We start from the raw sequence: 16,571 nt of genomic DNA, 5'->3' as shown, positions 1-16,571 counted from the left end.
TCCCAGGGCTAATAAAAGCTGGGGATGCCAGTTCTATAAGCACAGGAACAGCTAGTGATGTGTGCATTGTAAATTTTTCAGGATGTACCAGGTGTTCCATGGTCTGCCGCTTAAACTAAAATGACTGCACTGACAGCATTTTTCCTCTGCGAGCACTAGCTTCTGAATAATAAACTCGGAAGGTGGATGTCTGCTATGAGAACGATTCCCAAAACAACTTCATGCAACATGTTTTGCTGCGACTGAGGAAAAGGTTATAGTGTTTCAAATAGGCCAACATGGATATTATTTCTCAAAAAAGAAGTACTTGCACAGTTCATCGGTCTTCTGCATGGATAAGTGAGCACAGTCACATGTGATTCAGATGCCCTGCTGTGATTTAGCTTCCCGGATGCCAATACCATGGCCATCTGAAGATAAGTCTGCCCAGCGGTGCAGACGAATGACCTGTGCTCATCTGTATATGACCAGTCAATACGCAACCTAGACAAAAAAGTATGCGGAGGCGTGTTACATAATGATTTCCCCTGTGATGTATACCTCTATTTTTGTATTTCGTTTTTAAACTGCTGCAGGCTTGAGATTAGACGTTAAACCTTTTGAGATAAACATCGTCGTTTATGTTCCGTATACACTACACAAGATATTCCAAAAACGTTGTGCAAAATAGCACAAGGTGAATGCAGCAGAATACAGTACCTTAAATCCAAAAAACAATGCACTGCACAATACCTCAGAGGGATCGATACTGAACACTTCATCTATTGCTCCAATTAAATCTGCAAGGTAAATCTGAAAACACATGGCAAAGTCAAATCAAAAGTCCTGCAGAGTCATGACTGTGTGGTCACTGTCAGTACATCAATTATTTTCTGCTCATGTGAAAACTGTATGACTCATCACGTTTGTTCTGTGTGATTTTTCTTTCATCGCACATCAAAATGACAGCAGATGGAGCGCATTGGTGCAAAGAGCTGACCGATCAAGGGTTTTCCTTTATGAGTAAACGAAATGCACTGAAACAGCCCAAATCCAAGACTCACCACGTGCAAAAAGAAAAAAAAAGTTACCTAGCTGAGTGCACACACAGACTGCACCAGCAAACCTCTTGCAAAGTGACTCCGTCTACATGATTAGCAACACCAGCAGCATGAAGCTAATCTCTAACTGCAGGAAAGCCCACCGGGTAAGGAGGTGTGAGGAATCTGTGAGTGTGCTGGAACCATAACACAAGTGGAAGAAGGAGAGGAATTAATCACTTCAAAGAAGACCAAAATATGTTCTGCACCTGCAGTGGTCATGTATTAAAATTTCAAATCACGTCCACCTCTCCTGAGCGGGGATTTACCAACGGTTTATTGAGGTATTAGGAAGATATTCAAGGGTAAAGTGACAGGCAAGAAAGGAAACAGTGCTTCCAACTTTGCCAAAAAAACGGAAAACGTATACTCTGTGCCAATGTTTAAGTTGGGAAAGTCTTCCATGTCACTTTTAATGGAGATAAATGTTTCAACAAAAAAAAAAAAACCATCTATGACTGCGTGAAATAGTTCAGCAGTTCAGGAATAATGTTTCTATAATATCATTGAAAGATTTAGAAAATCAGGAGAATAACCAAGGACGTACAAGGACGAAGCTAAAAACTACCAGTGAATGGCCCTCAGGCAGCACTGCATGGCCTCAGAGACATTTCTGGAAACACTTTTCCACATTTGCCAAGTGAAAACTCTAACGTGGAAATTAAAAACAAAAGCACATTGACTGGGTTGAGTGGGCTGAGGAAAGTCTTTTTGGTACTCATGAACAACCGAGAGCCCGAGTTATCGACGAACAGCTCAAAAACTGTGATGGGACGGAGGGTAACTCCTACGGCCTTGAAGGCACCATTTAGCCCAAACAATAAGGGAATGCATGTTTTTTAGCCACGTGATGTCATGCAGCACAACAACCACAGTTACCTCAGTTTCCTGCAGTCGTGACCTGTCACCCGGTGAAAACACTTGGCACATTATGAAACAAAAAGTTCAACTGCTGAGCAGCTGAAATCCAATATCAAGCAAGAATAGGAAAACATTTCACTTTTAAAACTTCACCAATTGCTCCCCTGAGTTCCCTAAAGCTAAAAGATAATACGGTTAAAAGAAGACGTGGCGCAGCAGAGTTTCTAAAAACGCCTCAGTCGCAACATTTTGTTGTTTGTTTTTTTTCCAAATGAAGAAGACAATTTTCCATCAACGATAATATTTTTCAACTTTCCATTTCTACCCTTTTCAATATGAGGGTTTATATGATTTGCAAACGACTGTGTTACGTTTTTATTTTCATTTTCACAGAGCCTCAGCTCAAAATGGTCTCGGAGAAGGCAATTTACTTAAGGTATTATTCCAGCTTCAAACACGACAAAGCCCGAATCAACAAATAAAGAAATGCTCAGCAGGGGGAAGCCAGTGTAGTCAAATTTAGTGTTGGACATTAATCGTTTTACACGGCGATTTACTTCCGACCTGACAGGGGTTAGAAAGGAATTGGAGCTGAGAAACAATGTGGGACACAAAAAAAGAACATGAATGTTGGTTCCTACGCAGCAACAGCCGGGAGGCTTCAAATCATTTTTGTGCTTCTGTAGGGTCTTATTGGTGTCTAAAACAGGTCAGAATTGTCTTATTTCTTTGTTTTCCTCAAGGGAAACAAGTCTTTTAACTTCAATTAAAGTAACAAAAAGCAAAGAATGCATCTGACAGCACAAACACACCTAATTTAATGAGTAGCGGTGCTCTACCTTGACTGGTTTAACCTTGGAAAGTCACTGACGTAAGAAATAAACTTTCCCAGAGTAATTCAACTATTCAAAAGCCAAAAAACTGTTGTCACGCTCCCCGAACAAATGGGAGCATCGGCTGCTGAAGGATTTTATTTATCTATTTATTTAATTTCATTTTTTTTTGACAACACGTCACAAAACTGAACACAACCCAAATCACACCACCAGTGGGGAATAAGAGAATTTATTGCAGGATTACGCACCTGGCAGTGCCACGTGAATATGATTCATGAGAAAAAAGGAAAAAAAAATCTCTCAACTGTTTATTCTGCTCTGGTACCACCAGAAGGTTGTTAATATTCAAGTCTTTGGGCATGTGCAACACTCATGGAATGGATTTTCTCTCTGCAATTCAAACAGGCCTTTACATATAGCTGAGGGACTCCTGATCCAATGATGGGTGACAGCCAAAGATAACAAAAAAAAAATAAAATCCCCCTATAATTACTGTTCCGATATTGCAAGCCAGCGCCACTGTGGATTAGCCTTCCAACAGCTGTGCAACAGTATGTAAGGTTGTTGCTAAAAATAGATTAAAACAGCCATCTCTTATTCACACAATTTGCAGCCTGCTCACTTTCTTGCCCCTCTCCCCGCCCGTCCCCTCCTCCTTCCGCCTCTCCCTTCCCTTCCCTCTCTCACATCCGAAATCGCAGACATGCAGCACGAGCTTCAAAGAGCATAGATAACTTGGGGTAGCGCAAGACAGGCTGTAATTCATCACAACACATGCAATGATAATGTCATCTTCACAACCAGAGAGTGGCATTTAGGTTTCATGCACCCGGCGCTCTCACCTATCCTGTGACTGATAAGTAGGCACTGGGGGAAAGCGTCACAGTTTGACTTGAAAGTTATTATTCGGCCGGGCGTATGTATAATAAATATACAACACAGGCTGAATAACAAATGTGGATATGTTTCAGTAAGTAATAGAACGGAAACAAATTGCACAAAGAAACCCTGAAATGCCTCTAAACGTTTAACCAGTCATGTCTTTTTCCCTTGATTTTCCACTGCGTTAACACTGCCTGCTGTGTTATTCACAATGCCTGGATGAGCACCTAAGTGAGTAATCATTCCAGTCTTTCAAATCAGAAAAACCTATCCAATCCTCCTAATTACCACTTAGGACTCCAAGAAGCGGCTATTATAAAATACAAAGGAGTAGTTCTATTAAAAAAAGTTTACATTGTACAGTGTGCCATCACAGAACATTTCCAATGATGGGAAAGATGAATTTGTTCCTACTGCTAAACAGCATCCTAAAAACAAGACACGATTTACTGATGAAGGAGAAGACAAAACCCGAAAGGGTACAGCTCAACTAAACACACACACGCAAAAAGAAAAAGCCAGCGCTCCTGTTTTAAAATAATATTTCTGCACCACAGAGGATGTATATGCGCCCAGTTCAATCTGCAGCAAACCTGTGAGAACCCAAAACTCTCTGCTCAGGTCTCTTAAGGCCAAAGGCTTCCATTTTCTGTTCTGGGGATTACGTGACACTTTGCAACACTTCAACCGAGACAGGTTTTGTCACGCTGTGAGGTTCGATCGCAAAACCCAAATGTATGTATGGAGGCAGAAAAATATCAACTGAATATGGGAATAATTGTTTAAACGACTACAATCTGGACTCATTTACTCAGAAACCTCATATTGTAAATGTATTTTGTCAATAAGGTAAAATGTCCTAAAGGTTTACAGTGACGCTACTCTGGCTGGACGAAAAAAAAAAAATAGGGAGTTATTGCTCAGTTATTCCATTTGCTACTATTTTACAGCTGCTCGTGCTGTTGTGTACAATTAATGAGCTGAAATTTTAGTCTGCGGCTGATCTCGTTCTTTTTTTCTTTTTTCTTTTTAGACCTGTGGCATGTTCAACCAGACGGAGATCAAAGGATTGCACCCTTGAAAAAAGTGAGCTTCAATCCCACATACCCACCTCTCACACGCACGAGTCGGAGCACACGCACGAGTCGGAGCACACGCACGAGTCGGAGCACACGCATCTTCACACATGACATTGCTCATGTGTGTGTGTGAAAGGAGCATCACAGTCTATCAACAGTAACACACTGCTCTGGCCAACTGCTTTACACTCCAAAGGACTCCATATACTTTATAATATATATATTCTTAATATATATATATATATATATATATATATATATATATATATATTCTTAATATATATATATATATATATATATATATATATATATATATATATATATATATATAATTACAAAACTGCGTGGAGGCAAAAATATTAATACCCTCAATAACATGATTAAATATGTTGAAGGAACTGAAGGATTAATTGCACTTGAAGCGTCGAAACAAAGTTACATTAAAAAACGATTTCCTAATTGCAAAAGTAGGACGCACATTTTGAAACATTGCCTCCCTAAACACCTTAATTTTGCATAACCGTGTCGCTGTATTTTTATTTATTAATTTTTCAGAATAGGCTACTTTCAAAAAGCTTCCCGAATATAAATGAACAGCGCGTCCATGCATTATTTAAACACTGCAACAGTCAATCGGAATCAAACAGGATGCACAAGATAATTTAGTGTTGATGTTTGCACTCACTGGCTTGCATGAGCTGACCCTGACGCCCAAACACCTGGGAGAAAGGGCTTCGGCTGCAGGTGAGCATCTCCTCCATGGCTGGGCTCCTCCGGTGAAGTGGCGAGGTCCTTCGGCTCAAGAAGAGAAAAGTGGAGTGAGAGTCTGCCTCGGAGTGCGGAAGGTTAGCGATCACACTGGACCAATCCTCTCCTCTCCTGTCTCTCAATTGACTGCTAATTTGCCTTTGAAGACACTTCACAACCTCTCCCACGCCTTTTCCTGGGATGTCATTTGCTTTCTACAGCTGCCTCCCTGCTGACTGCAGATCAGTTCCGCGTCTTGTTGCCTCAGATGCCGTCAGTGTTGCTGCTGCTCTTCAGCTGATGGGAGATCTGCGTTGAGTTGCTCTCATCCTGCTCATTAGGGCTCTAGTGTGGCGCTGCTTCAGACAGAGAGCATAGCAAACACAGCATGAACAAAGCAAGAGAGAGAGAGAGAGTCAGAGAGAGCAATGAGAAGGAGAACCCTGCTGCAGAGAGAAGGCAGACTCTCTCCCCTGACGAAAGCAAGAACAGAGATGACTATGTGTGCATGCGTGTGCATGTGTGTGTAACTGGTTTTTACATGATTCCGTAGCTGCTGCTACTTGAGACTTTCCATGGCTTTGATTCCCCCTGTCTACATAACTGCTTCTCTTTAATCTAACTGTTGAGAAGTGTTAAGTTGAGATGCACTGAATGTAAAATACATAAAAATGATGAAGAACGATATGGCACATGTTCATAATCTGCACTTATATATGCACTATAAAGCAACGGCAGCATACCCAGTGTTTTGATTTCCTGCGCACCTCCCCGCACTCTTCTCATATATTTGACTCCAAACTGAATTTGGTTCAGCTACCATTCTTTCTTCCCCTCCCTTTCTCCCTCCTTACATTCATACTTGAGGATTATCTTCCAAATATAGACAGAGAAGACTGCATCTCTCTCTGTGTCTCACTCACACACAAACAGTCAGGTATATGCAGGTTTTATGCAGCACTTTGCTTGTGCAAGCAAAACGGCTTTCACGAGTCCCTCGCAAGGCAAAAAAACAAGGATCCTGAAGATAAAGCTCGACCGCGAGCACAAAATAAAATCGGTTTCAAACTAAAGGGGCCAGTGGATCATTAAAAATGGATCCGCATCCTTTATTAATGTCCTCGTTACCGTGCCTGTTCTGCTCCCGCATTAAAAGCGAGAGAGAGAGAGAGGAAAGAAGTGACTTTTACAGTAGTACTTTATCCTTGTATCCTGTTGGTTTTTATTACACCCACAAAGTGCTGCTTGCTTGGAGGGACTTAGCTTCAACTCGCAAAGCCAGTGTCACATCCCTCTTAGCTTTGAACTAACAGTTGCGAGAGGCGGCAAATGAGCGGCATTAGGATCTGCAGGGCTACATGAATTTTACTTCCCGAGATCAAGATTCCAGCCAAGGACAAGTCCGACATAAGTGACTCTGGCTGCACCAAAGAAGACGTTGAATTTGACTCAAATAAACATCACAATAGCCTGAACAAGCATGGCCGGAGGTACTGTGATGTATTTTTTTCCTCTCATCTCTCTTCACAAAACCGCTGTGATCCTGACGGATCCTGTCAGCATTTCACGTTTGTGCACATCCAAACCTAATCCGTACTTCCAGATGACACACTGCATCATTCAAAGTCTACCAAGTCATTTAGGTTTTTGACAAATAAGACGCAGGTCAGGTCTCCAACCCACCCAGAAGTGGGGGGGAAAAAATTGCAATCCATCTCTCAGCGGTTGGAATTTAATATTGTGCATCACACCGAGAATAAGTAATGAAATTAACAAGTAGAAGATCAAAAGTTTCTCCTTCTTAGACTTCTGCGTGGCTGTTTTTGTTTTCAATCATCTCTGATCATGTTTCCTCACTTCTCACCAGAGCTTCCTGTGAGAATTCGACATTGCCCTGGGCTAAGATCTTCAGCTGTGTTGAGCATACAAATGCAGCATCACAGTTTGAAGTTACTGCTGAGCTTGTGAGCACTGGGAGTTCTCGCACCTCAGGGCTATGGTTTGTCACTATACGTACACTGGCACGGCTCCAAGCTAAAAAAAAAAATCACCTGCCAGGCACTGCTACTTAAGGCACCTGAAACCTAATCCCTTATTCCCAAAGAGTGTAATTGGACTTGTTTGAATTCTTAATTACTTAAAGAACATCAAGTGAGCTAAATTCCTTTACACACATGCTATAAATCCTAAGAACTACAGTATCTGACAGCTCATGGATTTCCTCAGTGCAATTACAAAGCAGCACTCTCACCCATACGTGTTCAATTTGAGTAAAATCCATTTCCTGGAGCTTTTGAATGTGTCAGAGAAGAAAAAAACACTCCAGTAAAAAACCCATTTGACTCAGAACTGCTAAAAGCTTCTAAAGAGTGAAAATGTGAGGTTCACCAGGTGGAGAACAAAGCAGCTTTAGAAAAAACACACACAGTTTACTGCACCTATTGCTGCTGAATCGTGTGCATCTGCATTACACTGCTGGCTACAGCCATGACACAAGGGGCTGCGGAAATTACAGCGATATGTCAGCGTCACAGACTGATGTAAGCCACTGCTACTGTTTCCTCATAATACCAAAGAGTCATGAAATAAAAAATCTTTCCGCTCTCTTCATATATTATTTGCCCCTGGGCTTATCATTTGCCCACAGCAAATAAAAGATTCAGCCTAACTGCCAATTTCCAATTAAACTCACGCCCACTGCACTGCATGTTAATGAACAATTACATTTAGGCACAGATTACTTTTCGTCCGTAAATGACTGATGGTCAGAAACTTGGACCTTGTCTCTACAGACAGGAGAGAGCTGCTGCCTTTCTGTGGGTAGGATTTCATTTTTAGCCAGCACCCCTGTTAGATTTGACTGGGGTCTGTCTCATTTATATTCAAGAACCAACACTTTGAAGCACTCAGATGATGTTTTCTTTGATCACTTGTAACTCAATGGAGAAACGCATTTATGATCAGGTCCTCCAGGTTGAGACAGACATGCACAAGCACACAGATGACCAATACCTCACAATATCACACAGATCTGTCTGGGTTAAAGTACAGACATCGAACACTATGAGAGACCGAGGCAACTATGATCCTAGCAATTTTAGCAGAAGTCTGCTAGCAAGTAATTATGGACATAAACAATTCATGTTTCAAATTATTCCAAAAATGCAGTTCAGCAAGTTTCTTATCATGTTGATTATTTCTAGTCCCAGATTAAAATAATAATTCAGTGAAGACCTCCATTTAAACAACTTTAAGCCTAGGACTAGGCTTAATCCATGTCTGGGGAACTGCAGCATTATCCATGTAGGCTTTTATCATAATATAGATAACAACCTCTTTAACTTACCCTAAAATCTGAGTTGACTAACTCCAAGAAAGGAAACCCTGCTTTTTTTTTACTGTCCAGGAAATGGAAATCAGTCACCCAGTGCCTGCTCAACTGTGATTTTAACTCATTCTACAGTCAGACCAAAAGCCACCTTGCCAAATTTATTTACACAGCTGTGTGGCCAAAGGCAGGGGGGGGCAGCTTGGGTATGGTTGTAAACATTAACCTCTTTAACTGCAGCTCAATTGCATCCCTTATTATCTGCTACTTATAATGCAGTTACAAAATAATAACTCCGGGTTTTCCTAATATCATTCACCACTGAAAAATATTTTGGTCTGTTAGATATTTCAACAGCATAGGGAATTTGACAAAAGCAATTGCTTGTGCTTACCAATGACTGTAGAAAACATGGACGACGCGAGGAGCTCCCCAAAAATTAAGGCAAGACGTCTCTATCGCCCCCTGGTGTCTGGCTGCAGTATAGGTCAGAAACCCCGCCTGATCCATGTTAGCGGATGAGGACTGGGGTCAGACAATTCTCCAATAAATTCCCAGATAATTTTTTCCAAAGATTCTTTCTTTCATTATCAAGTGTTCTCATCACGCTGATTTATGTTCAAGGGGTCTCCTTTCCCATAAGTTTGATTCTAATTACTACCATAATGCTTTTATATTGGGGTGCAACGTCATCATAACAGCTTTGACTGGCAGCTGCAGTCACAGATAAACTTGCGCATCTCTGTTCGGGAATGGCAGATAGAGCGGGGACGCCGAGAGGAGCTCCAGCGTTTACGTTACAAAACCACAACCGTCTGTTTTAACCTGACAGCCTGAGGTGGTCTTCAGTTTGGACTACCGGATAGACAGATCCGAGGCCCCACCGCACTTTTTCGGTAAGTTAAATGTGTTTGTAAGCTAATCCGTAACTACCGTCCTTAGCTAGGTCCTGAGACCTGTGCAGAGAGGATTATTAAATACGTGCAAACAGCAGCATGTTTTCAGTCTCTTACCACATCTGTACAACACCATTTTTTTTTAATCTTGCACTTCAATAACTCCTTACTGATACTAATCAGCATCTATGGATTAAAATAGCAAAGCCCAATATTTATGTACTGAAGCCAACCAACTACAGCCGTGCGGCAGATTAAGTTAGATTAAGTTAAACTTTATGTTAAATAGTCCCACTGGTGAAATTTTTTAGCACTGACTCTGACTCTCTCTCTATATATATATTTCTATGTATGTGTATATATATATACATATGTATATGTGTCTATTTTTTTTATTAACTGTACAGTACAGTACAGTACTCTGTACAGCTTACATCCTTCAAGAGAAATTATTTTTCAGTACTCAGGCAGCAGCTTAAACACTGCGGATAATACCTCTGTATGTTGGTGACCACGATGCAGGAGCAGACATCCTCTCATCTCTGGAGATTTCCATTTACAAAGCACCAACAACTCGAAGGTAAACATTATATTGGAAAATCTGTTTATATATGTTGTTTATATAGTATGTATAGTATATAAGGCTTTGTCCTTTTTAAAATAAACAGCTCAAACATCAGCTGTCAGCAGAACTGTAGAACTGAAAAAAATGTAAGAGTTGAACTTCAGATCCCAAGTGTGTGAGGACAGGGAAGGATCAGCTTTATTTCACAGATTAACTTTATATTTCAGTTTGTGATGATTCTGTTCTCTTTGTGATTACAGGAACTGTCCTCAGATTCAGACCTCAGCACCACCCAGTGACAGCAGACAGATCATCCAACATGTTCACATGTTAACTGTTGAAAACAGTATAAAGGTTAAAGTACCACATGTGTCGTCAGTGAAAGCGGCAGCTGTTTTATTGGTAAAGTTAAAGACAAAAAGTCAAAGGGATTAATCACCCATGTAACTGTGTCACTGTATATCAGCATTAGCACCTCAGTTTGGTGTTTCAGACAGCTGCTGATCTCAGATCTGCAGAGCTTCTGTTTTAAATACTTAATGTAATCAGCTGCATGAAGAGCACATGTTTTCTCTGACAATTAAATAAACCTGATGAAAGTCAAAGGTCGTCATTTGTACGTTAAACTAAAAACCGTTGATCTGGAATTCTTACACCGTTTTTTGCCAATAGTGTGTTATTTACCATAAAGTAATTCAGAGTTAATCATACCAGAGTAACCAGAGATGACAATATATTTTTAAATATATAACTTTCTACAGGACTGAATATAATATCTTTCTGTAAAAGTCCAGAGCATCTGAGGATTATCTGAGTACTAATAACTTTACACAAACCAAAGGTCTCCATCACAATGTTCATAAAATGCTGGGGTTATCCATCATCTGGGGCGTTCCTACAGTGGAGTTCTGAAATTTTCCTTGTGAGGGAGCTGGTGGTGAAGATCACAAGGCCCTCCTTGATTCCTCTGATGAGCTTCAGTCTTCCTGATGTTTGTAAAATGATTCCTCTCTCAGTGGGTCAACAGAACATCTGGCACTGGACAGCTGTGATGAAAGAAAGGGAAGCAGTTTCTCCGAAACTCTGAACCCAGAAAACCCTCTCTAGTTCCCCCCGAGTGGATGTAGCTGTTGATAATAATGTGGACTCTATTATTAAATGAAAAGAACAAATTACACTACTGAAACCTTCTGCTGCTGTTTTTAAAGTTTCCTTGACACCAGGCTGTAGAGTGCTCTGAAAATTTAAACCGTTTAACTCCATTACACTCTCAGTCTTATGTTAAAATCTCAAAGGACAGCATTACATTTTTGATATTAACAGTAACTCTGGGCCTCTGTGGAGTGTGCAGCTGATCTCATTACTGTCTAAAAATGGATAACAAAACCTAAGGCGTGCTGAATCATTCAAAAATACAGACTATTAGAGTAACGGGTGTGTAGCATGCTAACCAGCTAGCAAGAAGCCTCTAATACGGTGCGTATGCTAGCCGCTACACTGCAAAAACTCAAAATCTTATCAAGTATATTTGTCTTGTTTCTAGTCAAAATTTCTCATCACACTTAAAATACGAGAAATCAGCTACAGAGTAACATTTCAGTGAGATATAGGAACTTGTGAAAAAGTCTTGAAAACATATTGTTTGATTTTATTGTTTGATTTTTTGTGCCTTTTAACATTTCACAAAGTAATCTTGTTTTGTATTATGAACACATGTTTTTGTTGGCTGGTTAGAGTTGCATGGATCGCAGATTTATCCGTTTTTTGTGAATATAAGCTGCTGACTGGTGAGCAGAATTTTCAGCTTGGTACGTTAGTGTTCATCAGTTAATCATAAAACATATTTAGTGCTTATAACAAATATATTATGCTAAATAAAGACAGATTTTTCCACAATGGATATGATAGTAAGAGTTAGTAAACCTCTATTAAAGTCTCCCTCTGCAGTCTGTTGTTTCTTAGATTCAGCATTGAAACTAAATTTAAAACAAAACATAGATGACATTCTGTCGCCTCGGCAACCACCAAGACCTCACTGCCTACAGACATTCAGTAACTCTCATTGGATAATGTTAATAAATATCTTTCACTAAATATGAACGTTTTCTACCTGTCCTTGCTTAAATTATGAAAGAAGTTATTATGCCTGAGAATCTCTAGAATGTCGAATACTTTCCACTAAACAGTTGTCTTCTACTTTGGTTAGTTTTTTTAACAACCATTTAAAAAACATGTTTTGCTTTTGTTTTATTTTTTACTGCAATTCCTGTAGAGTAGCTTTTATAGTGTTAATTCAGTATGTGCTACAAAATAAAAGCCTTTCCTTTACATTAGGTTTGGGCATTTTATTTTGAAATGTTCCAATCGTGGCACTTCAAAGGAACAGCACATCAAAGGAACAGCCTGTGATGTCACGGTGCACATTCTACTTGAAAAACCCTTAAATAGAGGAGACATTCAACCAACTTTAGTGGATCTCGGATGGCAGAAACACAAAACAACCTGGTTGTTAAAACAAAGACAAGGCAGACGCAGAGAAACGCAGACGCAAACGCTGACGCATCTACAATGGCAGAAGCAAAAATAGAAATGGTCATCACACCAGAAATCTTAGAAAGACCAAAACCTGAGGTTGATAAAGCCACACAACCAAATACTGAAAAGTCTCCTGTGGCACAACCACCAAAGGAAATGGTTGTGAAACCAAAGAAACAAAAAAAGCAAAAACAGAAAAGAGTGGCTGAAGAACCAAGGAGACCAATTACTCGGGCATATGCCCGGGCTCTTCTTGAAGCTCAAAACAGCATGGGTGATGGAGCAAACCCGAAAAATGAAGAAATGGAAAAAAACACTGAAGCCACTTCTGAAAAAGAAAAGGCTGAATCCCTCCCCATTTCAAATGCAAAGGAGGACATGGAGAGAGAGGGAAATGGGAAGAACCCCAGCAGACCAAACCCTGTGCCTAATGGATGGAATTGGAAATATATACCCTATCCCATTCTTAGACCCCCATTTAATCCCTGGGACGAGATTGCTGCTCTCAGACACCAACTGGAAGCCTCCCAATACCATCAGAACAACCTTTACTGGAAAATGGTAGGTGCAAACAAGAGGGCCTCTTATCACCAGTTTCAGGTGAACAAACTTCATGAACAAATTCACGAGAACAAGCAAAATCATGAGGAAACGATTAAAGACCTCATAGAGCAGATGGAAGAGGCTTCTAGTAATAAGCCCAATGACATTAGTGAGACAGACACTCTCGCAAATGACAATGAAGCTATTGTCATATTGGATGAGGTGATGGCTACCCTGCAGGACCAAATCAGCCACCCTACCACAGAGCAGTGTGTGGAGTCTGCCACTCCAACCACAGAGGCTTCACACGCTGACTCTGTAGGACTGAAGTCCTCTAAGGAGGCTGAATTTGAGCTCAAATGTAGGATTCAGCAAGAGCAGATTGAGATGCTCCAGAAACAGCTCCTAGCAGCTCAAAATCAGCTTGAAGAGCAGGCCGTTAAACATAGGCAGGAGCAGGAGACACTCAACCTGGAAATCAGTGACCTGAAATCCCAGCTCTGCCCCAACAAGGCCCTTCATGATTTGAAGGTAGAGTCTCTTGAGCGAGAGCTGAAAGAGGCCAAAGTTTCCTCACTTAAAATCCCACAGCAGCACAAAGAACAAAATTCCACTGCTGCAAATGAAATGCATAAATGTGAGCCTCTGAAAGAAAACGAGACTGGAGAACAGGAGAAGATGGAAAAAGAGGACTCACTGCCATCCACTGCAATGCCTCTGCAGGAGCCTCAGAAAGAAAAAGACACCACAGAACAACAGAAGATAGAAAAAGAAGAGTCAGCTGCATTCTCTGTACAGGAATCTTTGCAAAGTCTACGAGACAAACAGAGCCTGCCAGAGATTCCGCCAAGTAAGAAGAAGAACAAGAAGAAGCGGAACTGTGTGCGTCCCCAATTTCACATAATTGGTCTCAACATCAAGTCCTAAAAATCATATTTATATACAACTAAATTGTCAGTGAACATTTGAACCCCTCTCGGTCGAGACAGAAGGCCACCCCTTCCTGAGCCCGGTTCTGTCAGAGGTTTCTCCCCATTGAGAGGGAGTTTTTCCTCTCCACTGTCGCCAAGTGCTTGCTCATACACTGCAAAAACCCACCTCCTTAATACTAGATAAATACACTTATTTTTGGTGAAGTTTTGCTTAAAACAAGTGAAATTATCTGCCAGTGGGGTAAGTGTTTTTTTCTTATTAAGATTTCTTGAAATAAGAACAATATCCAGATTTAAATAAAGCTAAAAATAAGTATTTTACACTTATTCCAGGCAACAAATCAGAACATTGAAACTTAAAATAAGCTTTAACCACTTATTCTAGGGAACAATTAGATAGTTAAATCTTAAAATAAGCCTTACACACTTATTCCAAGCAACCAATCATGGCAATTGAAACCTAAAATAAGATTTAACCACTTGTTCTAAGCAAAATGTTGAAGAAATTAAATCTGAAAATAGGCATAAAACACTTATTCTAAGGAACAAATCAAGGCAAATAATCTAAAAACTAGTACATTAAATCATTTTAAAGATCTTAAAATAAGTTAAAAAATAATAGATTGTAGTCTAAATCTTCTTAAATTCAGTGAAATAATCTGCCAGTGCAGTAAGATAATTACACTTGATAAGAATTCTCAAAATAAGAAAGATAAAGCCAAATTAAAGCAGGCAAAGTATACTGTGTACATGACCTTTATTGGAAACAAACTCTCCAAACAGTAACAAATATTTCAGTGAATCATAGTACACAAAAATTTAAAGACACATTGTAAGTGTAACATTGTTATTTTGTGTTCCTTTTAGAAGTGCTAAACCAGTTAGCTACTCAACATATAAAATGTAATAAAAAGAGCATTTGCAATTTTAAACACAATTTGCAGAACAGATGTGTTTAAAGAAAAAAGTACTTTGTATTACATTAATAAGAATAAAAAAAAAGAATTCAAGTGTAAATTGCAACTTCAAAGCTATCAGGCCCAAACCTTCCAACACAGACCTAAGTTACATCTTGCTCAAACAGCTCTACGTTTCAATAAACATTCCTACAGCCTGCCATGACTTTTTTGTATGAGCCTGTGGTGTCTTGCTCATGGATTTTGTCCTTTAACACTTCAGTCTAAATGACAGACAGAAGCGTTGCCACACATTTAGGATAGGTGAGATGCAGGGTGTAGTAGTATGCCATAAGATACAGCAAACCTTCTCCAAGGTCATCTGTGGTCAAATGTGGTGATGAGAGTGGTTCCAACTGCAATAAGACAGCGGGACCCTTCAAAGAGCAGAACGGGGCTGACGCTGGATCTTCTGTTGGCAAAAGAAAAACAAAGACAAAAATTGTACAATGTACGGAGAAACTCCAAAGCTATCAGGGTAGTTCAAGTATGTATTAGACTTAGACTTCACTTTATTGATCCCTTTGGGGTGCACCCTTCGGGTGATACATGAATGATGACAACCATAGATCAGATGTGCTACAGACCATATTAATGTTATTTTTCTTTAGATTGACAAATACTGTATAGAAAAAAAATAAAAATTATATATATATATATATATATATATATATTTATTCATGCCATTGAAAAATGTAATAAATTCTGCCTCATCACCGTTAGGATTATGTCTTTACACACTTTAGGAAATGACAAAGATACGGCACCTGTGATAGTTAAATATGTAATTATTTCCATTTTGTTTTTAATTTCTTTATGATTTTCTTTATTATTTTTGTTGAAATTTTTTTTATCTCAGTGTTTGTGCCATTTCAGATTTCTGCACACCTTTTCCAAATATAAACTACATTGTTGGAGGACTTGGCATGGATAAAAAGGCCATATGCCAAATAAACTGTTAAAGTGAAGGCTTTATGGGCATTATTTGATAACAAATATGAAGAAACACAGACCTGAAGGACATCAATCAGTGCTTCACTGGCATGTCCCATCTTCTTGGGTGGTGCAACTTGTGATGGGAAGAAAGTTGGTAGTGTCCTGAACAGGGCTATGAACAGAACAGGAAAGAAAGAACTAAATCAAATTTCAGTTCAATATTCAATATTATTGCCATAATTGTAATCTTTCACTTACAACTGTTGTCACCAGAACTGCTCCTTGGTGGCAAAAGCATGTTTGATCCACCACTTGAATCTGCATCATAATCTTCTCCCTGGTCACATGGTGAGATGTCCATGAGACGCCTTTTCTTTAATCTCATCCTAAATAAGA

General features: G+C 39.7%; 2 protein-coding genes and 1 long non-coding RNA gene across 4 annotated transcripts in view; 1 reads left to right on the top strand and 2 right to left on the bottom strand.

Moving 5' to 3' along the window:
* kazna (kazrin, periplakin interacting protein a) overlaps nt 1-8,923 on the bottom strand; it is a 192,900-nt gene extending 183,977 nt beyond the window's left edge. Inside the window, exons 1-2 of one of the 2 annotated variants that reach the window (XM_087833675.1) lie at nt 8,831-8,923; nt 5,423-5,843 (exon numbers count right to left, since the gene is read on the bottom strand). In XM_087833675.1, coding sequence (XP_087689801.1) covers nt 5,423-5,498 — 76 coding nt within the window. In that variant the 5' untranslated portion in view covers nt 5,499-5,843; nt 8,831-8,923. Of the gene's footprint in view, nt 1-5,422; nt 5,944-8,830 lie in introns of those variants that run through there. The other variant, XM_087833676.1, reaches the window with a different exon arrangement.
* Nucleotides 8,924-12,741: 3,818 nt separating this feature from the next.
* On the top strand, nt 12,742-14,412 carry LOC148096896 (uncharacterized). Its single transcript, XM_087834101.1, has one exon. The coding sequence runs from the start codon at nt 12,755-12,757 to the stop codon at nt 14,276-14,278; it is 1,524 nt and encodes a 507-aa protein (XP_087690227.1). The 5' UTR covers nt 12,742-12,754; the 3' UTR covers nt 14,279-14,412.
* A 611-nt stretch (nt 14,413-15,023) lies between these two features.
* On the bottom strand, nt 15,024-16,547 carry LOC148096895 (uncharacterized). Its single transcript, XR_015717040.1, has 3 exons — nt 16,434-16,547; nt 16,253-16,347; nt 15,024-15,651 (listed from the first exon to the last, which is right to left on the bottom strand). It is a non-coding gene; the product is annotated as an uncharacterized LOC148096895 (long non-coding RNA).
* Nucleotides 16,548-16,571: the final 24 nt, after the last annotated feature.

The sequence above is a fragment of the Neolamprologus brichardi genome, chromosome 20, assembly GCF_056152115.1.
Source record: "Neolamprologus brichardi isolate AB-2024 chromosome 20, ASM5615211v1, whole genome shotgun sequence".
NCBI lineage: Eukaryota > Metazoa > Chordata > Actinopteri > Cichliformes > Cichlidae > Neolamprologus > Neolamprologus brichardi.
The sequence above is the reverse complement of the archived record's forward strand: the minus strand, read 5'-3'. Positions and strand labels throughout refer to the sequence as shown.

Bases quoted from the DNA above. Each gene is read 5' to 3' on its own strand.
- LOC148096896 (XM_087834101.1), top strand. From the start codon at position 12,755: ATGGCAGAAACACAAAACAACCTGGTTGTTAAAACAAAGACAAGGCAG.